Source organism: Dreissena polymorpha, chromosome 4 (assembly GCF_020536995.1).
Source record: "Dreissena polymorpha isolate Duluth1 chromosome 4, UMN_Dpol_1.0, whole genome shotgun sequence".
Taxonomy (NCBI): Eukaryota; Metazoa; Mollusca; class Bivalvia; order Myida; family Dreissenidae; genus Dreissena; species Dreissena polymorpha.
In genome coordinates this window covers 143,187,913-143,203,872 of record NC_068358.1, presented here as the reverse complement: position 1 = coordinate 143,203,872, position 15,960 = coordinate 143,187,913, and the positions used below count along the sequence as shown (strand labels likewise).

The following is a 15,960-nucleotide window of genomic DNA, read 5'->3' as shown; positions in this document are numbered from 1 at the left end:
TTATGTGCATATACCTATGCCACTAACATGCAACTGTCCTACTTGAGTCAGAGGTAGGGGGAGAATTGCCATAGAAAGGATTTAATTTCAATCCCCTCACAGAGTATGGGTCTTGGCCAACACATTATCCTCAGCCACAGAAGTATTTTGTCTTGGCCATGATTTCAACTTATAAATAAATTCTGGATTGACTGTCATAAGCTCTATCAACTTTGCTGGATGAACAGAAAATAATAATACTGCTATAAATTCTAATGTGTTTCATTTTGACTAAGTACTTGGTATCAATTTACAACTACTCACCTTTCTGGTCAACTGCTCATGCTCCATTTTCAGTTCACGGCTTTCTCTGCTTAGATATGCAACATCAATGCCTCCCAATTTCTCCTCTAACTCTTTAATCTTCCCTGAAATCTTCTGCGACTCCTTCTGCTTGCTCCTCAGAGACTGGTTGTTTTGAAGGTCTCTCTCTCTCAGCTGCAATCATTTTGTAAGGTAAGAATAATGAACCCTTACATGATCAGATACGTATTTGTAAGCCTTTAGAAAATGTAATTAAATACTTTTCTTAATAGATTCAAGTTTTAAAGGCTTCATATTGAACTCTCAAATACCGATGAGAAGCAAACAGCATAAAACCTTAACAGCCTGGTTTTAAGCTGGTTATATATCGCCATTTTCATTTTGCTTCTGAACCAGGAAGGGTTAAGGGGATGAGAAGTTGATCAAATGTTTTATTTTAGAGATTGCTTATAGCAGAACCTTGCTCCTGTTTTGCATGCCACAGAAATGCAGCTTTCAAATCATACACATATGGTTTTACAATGAAAAGTAGTGTACTCATTCTGAGTATTCGGATAATCAAAACACAATCATCACCATACAAAAGAAAAATTTGTATTTAAAAAAAAAAGATTCATTTTAACCCTAAAATGTCTGACAAAATAACATACCTTCTGTGTGGACAGATCTTTGCGAAGTTTATCAATGTTGGCAGCCACTTCTTTGAGCTTTACATCCAAGTCTTCTTGTTTCTTTTCTAGCCTCGCCTTACGCTCTCTGCTGTCCTCCAAGTTCTGGGCTTTACCAGACTGATTATAGCTGAAAATAAGCATAATCTTGACTTGTTAAACCTAGAAATAGTGGTGTACCAAAACTCGCTTTTGCTCAAAATAAAGGATTAAAGCTATAAATAGAGGTGGAAAAGGCTGGTTAAATCTAGATAGAGAGGTGTATTAGAACGGTTGAAGAGGTGTACTAGACATGATTTTGCAAGAAATAGAGGTGTTCCTGACTAGTTTTAACAAAAAGAAGTTGTCTACTAGTAATAGCTAGAAATTATTATACAAAGAATAGCTAGGAATTATTATCAAGAGAATAGCTAGGAATTATTATTAAGAGAAAAGCTAGAAATTATTAATAAGAGAATAGCTAGTTATTATTATAAAGAGAATAACCAAGAATAATTATAAAGAGAAATAGAGATTTACCAGAGGTGTTACAGCTAGAAATATATGAGTGTAAGACAGGTTATAGCCAAACCTTGTGCTGTGCCTAACTAGTTATAGCTTGAAATAGACAATTTCAAGACAGAGTATAGCAGAAATACTATTTTAATTGACTAGAGTACTGGACTGGTTCTAAAATGTATCCCAGATACATTCTTAAAACATAATCCACTATATATTTAATAGTATAATTCATTATTAGTAGTATGTGATACCTCTTGATTTCCTGGTTTACATCCTTTACTTGTGTAGCATGTCTCTTGACCACCTCTATCTGCAACAACATGAACATGGACCCAAGCTAGAATGACCTATGTATGTTTATATGATTCAAATAAATAAGGCATATTCAATTTTGTTGGATCTTAAAATTCATGGATTTGTTATGATTGTTATTACATATTCCTTGACCAGTTGGTTTAGTCATAAAGCGTACCAAATATCATCACGAAAATAAGTGTACCACTATGAACTTGGTTTATCATTTAAACAAAAGATAATTGTAAAACAAGTATGCTCCGACTAGAAAAAAATGTCCCTGTGACCTTTCATCTCTCCATATGAAATGCATTAAGGGGTATGCTTAGTTAAGACCATCCAGCTTACTAAGTTATATGATTCTTATCATTGATATGGTATGGAAACAACTTATTTTTTAGATACCCATGTGACCTAAACCTTTTATTTGTTGCCTTCACAATCAATTTGCATCTGTCTTTCATCGCAAGTAACCATCATACCAATTTGTATGGTCAAAGCGTTCTCTATGCATTGCATGGAAACAAAAAAAGGTCTATAAACCAAGTACAGTATTATGTACATTGTCAGTCACCTGTTATAATGACCACAAAAACAACTAGAGCTTTGTCACAGACGTTACAAATACCCCCACATGCCGCATTGACACAAAATATTTTGCATGTTGTCTTCACAAAAAACAGCGGACACCATGCTCAATGTTTATAACGCACTAAGTGACCCCGTGACCTGGCTTTTGACCCTGCATGGCCCATGTTTAAACTTGACCTACACATCATCTAGATACAACTTCTGACCAAGTATGGTGAAGATCGGATGAAAACTACTTGAATTACAGAGCAGATACCATGCTGAATGTGTAAAACGTACTAAGTGACTCAGTGACCTAGTTTTTGACCTGGCATGACCCATATTCGAACTTGACCTAGACACCATCTAGATACAACTTCTGACCAAGTTTGGTGAAGCTCTGATGAAAACTTCTTGAATTAGAGAGCGGACAACATGCCGAATGTTTAAAATGCATCCAAGTGACCTAGTGACCTATTTTTTGACCCGGCAAGGCCAATGTTCGAACTTGTCCTAGACATCATGTAGATACAACTTCTGACCAAGTTTGGTGAAGATCGGATGAAAACTACTTGAATTAGAGAGAGGACACGGACCGACCGACTGACAAGCTCACTCCTATATACCCCCTAAACTTCGTTTAGTGGGGGTATAACAAAACAATTTTCAATCAAGCCTTAAATAATTTACTGTCAATTTTCATAAAAATAAGAACACAAATTAAACACAAGAGATGTGTTTGTCAGAAACACAATGTCCCCAACTGTGCCGCTTTGATTTAAAAAAAATAATTATTGTATCCCTTTAAAAAAATATTACTTCCGTTGTGAAAATGATCTGTACCTGCCAAATGATAAATAGAAATTATCTCCCTATAAAGCTTGTTACTTCCCTTGGATTTTTTTTACCTTTGACCTTGATGGAGACCTTGACCTTTCACCACTCAAAATGTGCAGCTCCATGAGATACACGTGCATGCTAAATATCAAGTTGCTTTCTTCAATATTGCAAAAGTTACAGCCAATGTTTAAGTTTTCGGACGGACGCACAGACGGACTGACGGACAGTTCAACTGCTATACGCCACCCTACCGGGAGCATAAAAAACACTAATAATCTAGTCTGTATTGTTCACTTCAGCTTTTCTAGGTCATATATATTACGGGATTAGAGTTTATGTTCTCCCCAAGGGGAGTGGGCCGATCCCGGAGGTACTGCAATACCGGGCCAACCCGTGACGAGAGCGGAGCAAGCCCCTGACATCTCATCTGTGTCCAAAAATCAGTTTAATATCGAAGTCCCCCAATGGGGGACGTATCAGATATTAAGCTGATAAGAACAGATACTACACTTTGATCTTAGCCAAAAGGCCGAGAAGCGATAGTGAGATGGGGAGGGCAGGATATTTATCCTGTTTTGTTAAATGTTTATTTGGGTTTAACTGACTGAATGAGAATGTTTTTGTAGGCGAGCATTTGTATCTTAAACAGTTATTTTACTGGTTATTATTTGTTTGAGGGAAGGGAAACATTTTGTATCAAATGTTAAATAGTATTATGTTGTGTAAAAATTTACGTAACAGATTAAACAAATATCAGTAAAAAGCAATAGTTATCAAAATAGTCAATGCACTTCTGTTGTATCTGCTATAAATATCTCAAGTACGGCAAAAAAACTTTATGCAAATTGGGTTGTCGTCCTTTGCTTGCTTTAGAGCTATTTATAGCTTAGCTTTACACCTTATGTGGCCAAAGTGAGACAACTAGTTGCTTGTTCAAATTTCATATCAGCTGCTGTTGTCTTTCTTGTATGTATGTTATAACAGTTTTAAAACAGCAGTCATAAAACGACATCCTTGTATTTGTTCAAAGACTGCTGAAACATTAGAAGTTTAAGCACTGTCATGTTAGAAAGTCTTCCATTAACTCAAACAAAAGTTTAAAAATATACATTAAATGATTGAATTGTAATGCAAAAAAAATGTATATTTTTATAATTCTGTGAGACTTTATTAATCTTGTATTGTTGCTTATTAGCTCTTAAACCAAAAACAACTGCTTTTATCCATACCATTATACCACTTATGTGCTATCAGCAATAGTTAAATAACCCATTTTTTAAAGGTTTAAGGGAACAGTTTTAACAATAATGAATTTAATCCTTGTCAAGGCAGTGAGTAGCAGACACATTTCATTACTTTTACCAATTATATTTATAGGAGTAAGACAAGAGATGTGTTTGTCAGAAACACAATGCACCGTATTGCTCCGCTTTGAAATAAAATTTCAATATATCATTTGGCAGGTTTAGAAATTATCTCCCTTTTAAAGCTTATTACTTCCCTTGTGTTTTTTTTCACAAATAGGGGAATGGCACGCTTGGTGGGGCCCGTCAAAAGGGAAAAATGCGTCCATTTTTAGGAAAAGAGGAAAATTAAAAATTCACTCTTTTATATGTTATGATATTTATATTATGAATACACATGTATGTATGAATGTAATATTCACAGCTGAATTTCTCTGTCCTTTTTTTTAAATATATATCGATTATTTTTTCAACATTAGTTTCAGACAGTTCAGCCTTCATGCACAGTCTCAGTTTTCCTAGCCATTTTGAGTCTTATTGGGATTTTTTAATCGATAAAATGGCAAATTTGAGCATTTTTTATCAATAAAATGGACCAAATTGAATGTTTTTATCAACAAATATTGACACAATAAAGATACATCAGGTCTTTTCCTCGCCATTTTGGGAAAAATGCAATTCATATGAAAAGTCTACTGCATTATGTGGGAAAAACTAGTTTAATATAACTCTTTATCATATTAATTTGTTATATACTTTGTTGGTTGTTTATGAAACTAATTTGAGATATATTTATCATTAATGATTAGAGAGTTCTTTCATAAAAAAAAAAAAAAAATAATTTTTTTTTAAACTTCTGGGAGGGGATTTTTGAGGAGAATGGGGCCGAATATCGGCCTCGAAATTGCCATAAAAAAAAACACTGCCTTGGATTGTATTTTTTTACTTTTAACCTTGAAGGATTACTTTGACCTTGACCTTTCACCACTCAAAATGTGCAGCTCCATGAGATACACATGCATGCCAAATATCAAGTTGCTATCTTTAATATTGCAAAAGTTATGGCCTATGTTAAAGTTTTCGGAAGGGCTGACGTACAGACGGACAGTTCAAATGCTATATGCCACCCTACTGGGGGCATAAAAATATTTTCAAGTAATACTTAGCAGTTTAAACAAATTATGTTATTTGCACAAACCTCTGCCTTTGCGATTTCAATCTTTTCCTCTTTTTCTGCAATTGATGCTTCTTTCTCTTTGATAAAACCATTGATCTTTTTCTGTGAAAAAAAGCCTGATGTGTGAAACCAATTTATTTCAACTTCAGTGCATTGATATCATTAACATATAGAGTCATGTCATTTCCTTGGAAGAACCAGTACATGATATTCAGGAAGATCTTGAAAATGCTTCCAAAGGGGTGAATGACCTCGTCTTTTTCTGTTTGCTCAAAGGAAACTGATCTCCCTACCTATTTGCAAGTTTAATTTTTAGAAAATAACAATATTTCAAATAATAAATCTTTATAAACACTGGTTGGAAGTAGACTTTTAAATAAAGTGGGGGAAGATAAAACATATTCGAAATAAAAACTGCTAAAAAATTATTGCATAAATGTAAAAAATTGTAACATGACAACATAATGTCTTAATGTAGCTGGACAATCCTTTCTGAAATGAAGCAGAAGTGCAATACCTCAAGTGGACGAAGCTGCTCTGTAGCTTCCTGGAATAGATGAAGTTTAATCAGAATAACAAGTCTTAAATTCATATTTGACAAATATAGAATTTTCTATGGACATGAATAATACAGTCGAAACCCGATGGCTCGAACTCGCCGGGACTGACAACAATAGTTCGAGCCATCCGGAATTCGAGCCATCCGATTTCATATATACTTATGTATTCATACTGCCTCAACTCCGTACTACTTCGTACTGCTTACTACTGCTTTTGAATTAATAAGAACAATAAAATACTTTGTATTTTACTAAGCAATATGTTAAAACAGTCACACATTCAATCAAACAAATATCATATAGAAATTGTTGTTGAAATTGTTATAGAAAATTATATCAGCAGGTTTTTACGTAGCACATATACGGGAACATGGAGTAGGGCACTTAAAAACAAAACATGCATTCCTAATTCTTCGGCAATTTCTGCTTTTTTTTCAACTTTCTACTGCCAAAATGGCTTCATATGTTTCCCTGTAACTTTTTACGTTTAACTTTCTGTTTGTCCCTTTACTTCCTTCAGCTGACCTCTACTGTATTGCTGATCTAGATATCCACCTGGATTGGGTACGGGGCCTTCTCTAGCTTGCTCAGCAAGAAGCGATTTAGCCGTTTCAGCCATAATAATCATGCGTCTTCAAACAACACCAGATTGTATACAGAATGTCATCTTTTACACTAATCAAATTACGAGTCGACCGGTGTGACTTCAAATATTGCGTGCCTTTAATCAAAAGGGATTAATCGAATAACAGTTTTATGCGACACAAGGCGAGTTCGAGCCAACGAATCAAAAGAACGTGTGAAAACTGTGGCCAGAAATTCGAGCCAAGCGAGTTCGAGCCATCGGGTTTCGACTGTAATAGAGAAACTTACAGTATTTACATTTGTCAAAGATGCCTTATTACGAAAAACAACTTTTTTTAAAATCTGATTTGTTCATTACAAAAACAGTTCCCATGTCAATATTATACATTGTATGTCTTTTAACAAACACAACAATTTGATGTAAATTAAGACAACTGGTCAATGAATGTCTTATCTCAGCCACACTCTGAACTAGATATTAAATGAGAAAAGGTTTCACTTTTTAAAGAATCCCTATTGAATGATTTGAACCAATTTAACCTCAGTGTCAAGGGTACCATCCTGTGACTTTACCTGCCCTTTAGAAAATCCCTTTAAACTGGTTTGACTCACCATTGTTTGTCTTTTTGTTCAAATTTGGGGTCGTTATAAGGACCCATTCACATTGGAAAAAGAGTATATTTTCTCCCAAAAGGGACTTAATTATCAATTGAAGGTTTTAGGAATAAACTTGTTTTTCGTTATTGAGTTCATCTCCCATCGAGCCCTACAAGTTCAACCTTAGAAAATATATAATTCAACACATTTGTATTCTTAATTTAGAATTTTGTTAACAAAAAAACAACAACACTTATTTCCCAATGTTATTCAAAACAATGCGATTTTTCCCCAATCCACAGGGACCCAGCCATATTCCAAAACAAGAGGGCCATGATGGCCTTGAATCGCTCACCTGACTAACCTTGCTACATCAACTTAAATTCTATCAGACCCATTTACAATCCCAAAAAAGATTTCATTAATTAGTACATTCTGACAAAATGTCATTAAGACGTGTTGAAAACTGTGACCTCTTTCATCTACACAAGGTTTTACTAGAATTGGCCTGGTGACCTAATTGTTGACCCCAGATGACCCATATACGATCCAAAATCAGATATTATCAAGATAAACATTCTGACCATACTTCATTAAGATCAGATGAAAAACATTACCTCTATTGTCTACACAAGGTTTTTCTATGATTTGACCTAATGACCTAGTTTTTGTCCACAGATGACCCAAATACAATTCCAACCCAGATTTCATCAAGATTAACATTCTGGCCAAATTTAATTAAGTTTGGATGAAAACTGTGACCTCTACTGTCTACAAAAGTTGTTTTTTAAATTTGACCTAGTGACCTAGTTTTTGACCCTAGATGACCCAAATTCAATCCCAACACAGATTTTAACAATATAAACATTCTGACAATATTTAATTAAGATCTGATGAAAACTGTGACCTCTATTGTCTACACAAGGGTTTTCTATGATCTGACCTAGTGACCTAGTTTCTGACCCCAGATGACCCAAATACAAGCCAAGTCCAGTTTTTATCAAGATAAACATTCTGACCAAATTTCATAAAGATTGGATGAAAACTGTGACCTCTATTGTCTACACAAGGTTTTTCTTTTATTTGACCTAGTGACCTAGTTTTTAACCCCCAGATGACCCAAATACAATCCCAACCCAGATTTCATCAAGATAAACATTCTGACCAAATTTCATAAAGATTGGATGAAAACTGTGACCTCTATTTTCTACACAAGGTTTATCTAATATTTTACCTAGTGACCTAGATTTGACCCCTTATGACCCAAATACAATCCCAACCCAGATTTCATCAAGACAAACATTCTGACCAAATTACATAAAGATTGGATGAAAACTGTGACCTCTATTGTCTACACAAGATTTTGATATATTATTTGACCAAGTGACCTAGTTTTTGACCCCAGATGACCCAAATACAATCCCAACCCAGATTTCATCAAGATAAACATTTTGACCAAATTTCATAAAGATTGGATGAAAACTGCGACCTTTATTGTCTACACAAGGTTTTCCTATTATTTGACCTAGTGACCTAGTTTTTGACTCCAGATGACCCAAATACAATCCCAACCCAGATTTTATCAAGATAAACATTTTGACCAAATTTCATAAAGATTGGATGAAAACTGTGACCTCTACTGTCTGCACAAACAAATTGTTGACGACTTTTCTATTATTTGACCTAGAGACCTAGTTTTTGACCCCAGATGACCCAAATCCAATCCCAACCCAGATTTCATCAAGATAAACATTCTGACCAAATTTCATAAAGATTGGATGAAAACTGCGACCTTTATTGTCTACACAAGGTTTTCCTATTATTTGACCTAGTGACCTAGTTTTTGACTCCAGATGACCCAAATACAATCCCAACCCAGATTTTATCAAGATAAACATTTTGACCAAATTTCATAAAGATTGGATGAAAACTGTGACCTCTACTGTCTGCACAAACAAATTGTTGACGACTTTTCTATTATTTGACCTAGAGACCTAGTTTTTGACCCCAGATGACCCAAATCCAATCCCAACCCAGATTTCATCAAGATAAACATTCTGACCAAATTTCATAAAGATTGGATGAAAACTGCGACCTTTATTGTCTACACAAGGTTTTTCTATTATTTGACCTAGTGACCTAGTTTTTGACCTAGTGACCTAGTTTTTGACCCCGGATGACCCAAATACAATCCCAACCCAGATTTCATCAAGATAAACATTTTGACCAAATTTCATAAAGATTGGATGAAAACTGTGACCTCTACTGTCTACACAAACAAATTGTTGACGGACGCACGCACGCACGCATGCACAACAAACGCTGGACATCACACGGTCACATAAGCTCACCATGTCACTTCGTGACAGGTGAGCTAAATATGGAGAAAAAACAAGCAAATTCGTTGAATATATATCCCCCAGCCAAAAAAATATTTTCTGACAGAAGGACTGACAGACTGAAAAACGGATGAACTGACAGGCGAACAACGCTAATTCTATATCCCTTCGCCTTTGGGTGGGGGATAAAATCACAGCTCACTTTTATCTCCATATCCAGGGTGCTATCCTGGGCCTCCAGGGTCCCCTTGTCCTCCTCCAGCTTGAGCCTCTGCTGAAGGTCATTCTCAATGCCCAGTTTCTCCTCCCGCAGACTCGTGATAGTTGCTCGGAGCACCTGCACACTTTCCATGTGCTCGTTTAGCTTGTTCCTCTTACGATCCAGCTGCTTGCTTGCATCATCCCTGTTAAGGAACACATTAAGTTTTTTCACAGAAGTGACTAAATGCCATCACACAATTTGTGAACTATGTAAAAGGGCAAATACCTAAGGAAAATATTTGTCATTGGGCATGAAAAGTGTCTTGAAAATCCTATCTTTGTGGTAATGACATATTAGAAACAAAAAAGCCTGAAAGGCCCAGTCGCTCACCTGAGATAACAAGATATAATTGGGACAAATCTTCTGACCAAGTTTCATGAAGATCGGAAAATAAATGTGGCCTCTAGAGTGTAAACAAGGTTTTACTATAGCCATATAAGGAAAAATGCCCCCCCCCATGGCAGCCATGTTTTTCAACAAACCGGCATCATTTTTTAACTCTTCCAAGATATTATCAGGATGAATCTTCTGACCAAGTTTCATGAAGATCGGACTATAAATGTGGCCTGTAGAGTGTTAACAAGATTTTACTATAGCCATATAAGGAAAAATGCCCTGCCCCTAGGAAGCCATGTTTTTCAAGCAAACATAATTATTTTGGAACTCATCCAAGATATCATTCAGACCAATCTTTTGACTAAATTTCATTAAGATTGGAAAATAAATGTGGCCTCTAGAGTGTTAACAAGGTTTTACTTAAGCCATATATAGCCATATAAGGAAAAATGCTCCCGGTGGCCATGTTTTTAAAGCAACCAAAACCATTTTCGAACTCATACAAGATATTATTTGGACAAATCTTCTGACCAAGTTTCATGATGATTGGAAAATAAATGTGACCTCTAGAGTGTTAACAAAAATTTACTATAGCCATATAAGGAAAAAATGCCCCGCCCCCAAGGTGGTCATGTTTTTCAACCAACCAGCATCATTTTTGAACTCGTCCAAGTCATTGGGATGAATCTTCTGACCGAGTTTCATGAAGATTGGACTATAAATGTGGCCTCTAGAGTGTTAACAAGATTTTACTAAAGCCATATATAGCCATCTAAGGAAAAATGCCTTGGCATCTATGTTTTTCAAGCAAACGTAACCATTTTCAAACTCATCCATGATATCAATAAGACAAATCTTCTGACCATATTTCATGAAGATTGGACAATAAATATGGCCTCTAGAGTGTTAACAAGGTTTTACTATTATAGCCATATAAGGAAAAATGCCCCGCCCCCTGGCGGCCATGTTTTTCAACCAAAGGGCGTCATTTCTGAACTCGTCCAAGATATTATTGGGATAAATCTTTTGACCAAGTTTCATGAAGATTGGACAATAAATGTGGCCTCTAAAGTGTTAACAAGATTTTACTAAAGCCATATAAGGAAAAATGCCCCGCCCCTTGGCTGCCATGTTTTTCAAGCAAAGGTCACCATTTTCAAACTCATCCAAGATATCATTGGGACAAATCTTCTGAGCAAGTTTAATGAAGATCGGAAAATAAATGTGGCCTCTAGAGTGTTAACAAGGTTTTACTAAAGCCATATAAGGAAAAATGCCCCGCCCCCTGGCTTCCATGTTTTCAACCACCCGGCATCATTTTCGAACTCGTCCAAGATATTATTGGGATGAATCTTCTGACAAAGTTTCATGAAGATTAGACAATAAATGTGGCCTCTAGAGTGTTAACAAGATTTTACTATAGCCATATAAGGAAAAATGCCCCGCCCCTTGGCAGCCATTTTTTTCAAGCAAAGGTTACCATTTCTGAACAAATCCAAGATATCATTGGGACAAATCTTCTGAGCAAGTTCAGGGTTCATACAGATTTTCTCCAATGAAATTCAAGCACTTTTTAAGCTCGTTTCAAGGGAAAAAATCCAAATTCAAGCACTTTTTTAGTCCGACCTACTGAAAACTGCATATAAGTCTGTGGCCAATACTGACAATATTTTCGCTAAATTGGTCTCTTCTTGCCTAACATTCTATGTGAATTTCAACAGTCTGCACTACCCTGCTACAGTAACAACTGTTTAACCAAAAGTAAGATATTTCATTATGATAATTGACCAAGGCATTACACATACCAAAAAAACACTGTTATTTGTATTGAATATCATTATGTATTCTAAATGTTCATAACAGATATTCCAGTGGTATTATATATAGATGCTACAAAATGTTAAAGACAATTATGCATCTGATACAAATTAATTCTGAAGTAAAAATAAAAAATAAAAAGGTGGCTTTTCAACGCCGATTTCCCCATACTGTCGAGCTCTATACCTGTTCTGCGTTCTTTACAAGATGCTTTGACTTTATAGAATCGGCATTGTCAATAACCCAAGGGTATATCAAAAGCCACCGTTTCTGAAAAATGCAATTATTCGCTTGCATATTTCAACTTGTCAGCACCGTAATGGCATAATGCCTACAACAAAAAACGAAGTAGACCAATTGGCGGAAGATTAGTAGTTGCCTCCCTTACGTTCTAAAACCCGTACCAACCCGTACCAATCCAGTACCTGCCCGTATGAACAGATCGGAACGGTCATATATCGTGAAAAAAACTACGACTTCCGACTCACGGAAATTAAATATTTTTATCCATTTTTCAAGCACTTTTCCAGCCAAATTCAAGCACTTTCTAAGCACTTTTCAAGGCTATGGTTGAAAATAAGCACTTTTAAGCACTCCAGATCGTTTTTAAGCACTTTTCAAGATAAACCTTGATTTTCAAGCACTTTTCAAGGTCTGTGCGAAACCCTGAAGTTTCATGAAGATCGGAAAATAAATGTGGCCTCTAGAGTGTTAACAAGATTTTACTATAGCCATATAAGGAAAAATGCCCCGCCGTTTGGCAGCCATGTTTTTCAAGCAAACTTAACCATTTTCGAACTCATCCAAGATATCATTGAGACCAATCTTCTGACAAAATTTCATGAAGATTGGACAATAAATGTGGCCTCTAGAGAGTTAACAAGGCAAATGTTGACGGCGCACGACGGACAAAAAGCGATCACAAAAGCTCACCATGAGCACGTTGTGCTCAGGTGAGCTAAAAAAGTAATATTCTGTTGCTCGAGATATATGGAAGTGGATTAAAATTAAATGTTATATTACTGCCATGCCCATGACTTAATTCAAGGGCACTAATTCGGGAATATACGTGGATCAATCGGCATGAAAAAAGTGTGTTGCACATAAACACTTCAAAGTGGTGACATACGTGAAGTTTCAATTTAATTGCTTGATAAATGTGACAGCAGTTAGCTTGACACACTAGGAACATTCCATGCAGACAAACTCACAGACCAAGCTTCTAACAGACAACTTGACAATGACTCCATTATACCCCATCCCTTACTTGAAAGTAACATAGTCTGCTGACTCATTCACAGCTGCATACCTGTGTCATCTCTGTCAGGGAATTCATTCATATACATGTACAAGAGTGAAAGAAATTTACTTACAATACGAAAACATCATTTTCTAGTAAAATTTGTTTCTCTAATGACCCAGCGACATGATTCTTTCATCTCTATGATACACTGTAAATCCAATATAACGTGCTCTGTTATTACGCTGAATCCAGTATAACGCGGATGGGTCTTAGCTACCATTTTTTCTTCATTTTGGTCTAGAGCGTTTTCTTGACATTTAAATATGGCGGTGTCCAATGTGCTGCTTGTATAATTGCTAAATTATAATCGGTTAGAGACTAACCATTAATGAAAAATTTGACAGTTAAAGTGTCATTATCTATTGTTTGGTGCAATACAGGTGTGAAAATAGCATCTGTTTCATGTATGTGCTATCTATCTTTTGAATCATTTACAGCTTTGACAAAGTTTACGAAACATGTTTCACTTCATTATTTGTAGAAACTATAAATTTTAATATTTTCTGCTACAATGAAATTGAAAATGCAACAGGCAAAGAGAAATTAAATAAGCAATCAAGACGATTAGTTCCATCCAAACAAAGGGTAATTGTTTTCAGAAATTCTCTTTCATTTTCACGCCATTTTCAATAAACCCCTGTAAAGAACCTTTTTTGCATTATTTTTTGCATTACTGAGATTGACGCAAAAAACCATTGATTTGTTTCCTAATTTTATTAATTGATGTTGTAATTTTATTAATTGATGTAGTAATTATATAGGATTATATAGGATAATTGGATATATATGCACATTAGAAAAGCGGTATGTATACAGTTATCAGTTATGGTAGGGTTTATATGCATGTATTGGCAAATGACAACACAACCTTGCAATAATTTATTAATGCTCAGAATTTTGAACATGAATCTGTTTATAACCCTGTCTTGTGACTTGGACCCTGTCATCTGCGTTATATTGGAGTTACAGTGTACAGACCTTATGGTTTTAACATGCAGTTGTATATCAAAGGCTTTTCTGTCTACATGAATACGCTTTATATATTCTCTGGAAAACAACTTATTCAAGTAAGAACTGCCTGTACTTGAGATATTATTCAAACTACATACACTTGAATTTGCAGCTCTTCTTTCTCTTCAATCACTTTTTGGAGCGTGCGGCCAGTACCTATAAAGAAAGATGATATGGAAAGATTGACTGTTGCATCGATAACACACAAAACATTATGAAGTTTCTATCAAAGATTCCCCCTTGTACAAGCCTTCTTACCCACTCAAATTAGTTTGCCAGACTTTTTCCTGATTTAATTCTTTAGTTGTACCAACCCCACCTGCTAACAATTGATAATGACCAACACGAGCCTACTTACCCCCTTCCACTAGTTTGGCAGACTTTTTCCTGATTTAATTCTTAAGTTGTACCAACCCCACCTGCTAACAATTGATAATGACCAACATGAGCCTACTTACCCCTCTCACTAGTTTGGCAGACTGGTCTCTGTTTTTTCTCTCCAGTCCTACCACCCCGCCCTGGTAATGGTCGATCATGATAAGTACCAGGTAACTTACCCCCTCCCACTAGTTTGGCAGACTGGTCTCTGATTTTCCTCTCCAGTTCTACCACCTCGCCCTGGTAACGGTCTATCATGACAATGTCTGGCTGTGCCTCCTTAGCCATCTGAGCATCGCTGTCCTGGATATCCAGAGCCTCTTCAACCTTACATGAACACAAACAAAATGTCCTACTGTGATATTTCCCCAAAGCAAATTGTTGTGTCAGATTTTACAAAATGCAAACAAAAAGCACAATTTTTATCCCATATTTTATGCTTACATTTACTTATTGTTTGAGTTTATTCCATGGACTGATCTTATTAATGATATTTGTTGTTTCTGAATTTATTAAGAGGAACATTTAGAAGGTTAGGGACCATTCAAATTTGAACCTCCTGGGCTTAATGCATTAGGGTAAAGTGTTGTCCCTTATTAGCAAAGGCTAATCAGGCACGACACTTTCCGTTTTTATGGATTTTTTCTTGACAATTAAGTCTCATCTAAACAAAACTATTGTCTAAGTGGATAATGTCATAACTGGTCATAATTGGTTACCCTATGCAGACTGCTTTGTCTAATCTGGGGCAACACTTGACACAAATGAATTAAGCCCAGTTTTCCCCAGAATGAGGCATATTTATAAATTGTTTCTTTCCATTAAGTCACTCAACGCAGAGAGCCCCACACATATTAACGCACATCTGCCAGCTGCTCCTTTAACTTGTGTGTCTCGTCCTGACATCGTTTCAGTGACGTCTTCAACGTAGGCAGCTCTTCCTTCTCCAAAACCTCCATCTGCAACAAACATTGGCCATTCAGCAACATTTTGGGAAAACAGGGCTTAATATGTGTGCATAAATTGTCTACCCAGATAAGCCTGTGCAGTCTGCACATGCTAATCAGGGACGACACTTTCTGCTTTCATAGTATTTTTCGTTTAAACAAAGTCTCTTCTACAACTAAAAATCCAGTTTAAGCAGAAAAAGTTGACCCTGATTAGCCATAGCAGA

At 35.9% G+C, this 15,960-nt stretch overlaps 1 protein-coding gene and 1 non-coding gene across 6 annotated transcripts in view; both read right to left on the bottom strand.

Annotated features, from left to right (window-relative positions):
* LOC127877166 (DNA repair protein RAD50-like) overlaps positions 1–15,960 on the bottom strand; it is a 116,706-nt gene that overhangs the window by 31,164 nt on the left and 69,582 nt on the right. For all 5 annotated transcript variants that reach the window (XM_052422826.1, XM_052422823.1, XM_052422822.1 and 2 more), the window contains exons 25-33: positions 15,650–15,745; positions 14,966–15,113; positions 14,507–14,564; positions 9,881–10,082; positions 6,115–6,144; positions 5,619–5,699; positions 1,724–1,782; positions 954–1,101; positions 304–477 (exon numbers count right to left, since the gene is read on the bottom strand). In XM_052422826.1, the coding sequence (XP_052278786.1) occupies positions 304–477; positions 954–1,101; positions 1,724–1,782; positions 5,619–5,699; positions 6,115–6,144; positions 9,881–10,082; positions 14,507–14,564; positions 14,966–15,113; positions 15,650–15,745 (996 nt within the window). The remainder of the gene's footprint in view (positions 1–303; positions 478–953; positions 1,102–1,723; positions 1,783–5,618; positions 5,700–6,114; positions 6,145–9,880; positions 10,083–14,506; positions 14,565–14,965; positions 15,114–15,649; positions 15,746–15,960) is intronic.
* LOC127880341 (U2 spliceosomal RNA) lies at positions 3,525–3,717 on the bottom strand. Its single transcript, XR_008049533.1, has one exon. It is a non-coding gene; the product is annotated as a U2 spliceosomal RNA (small nuclear RNA).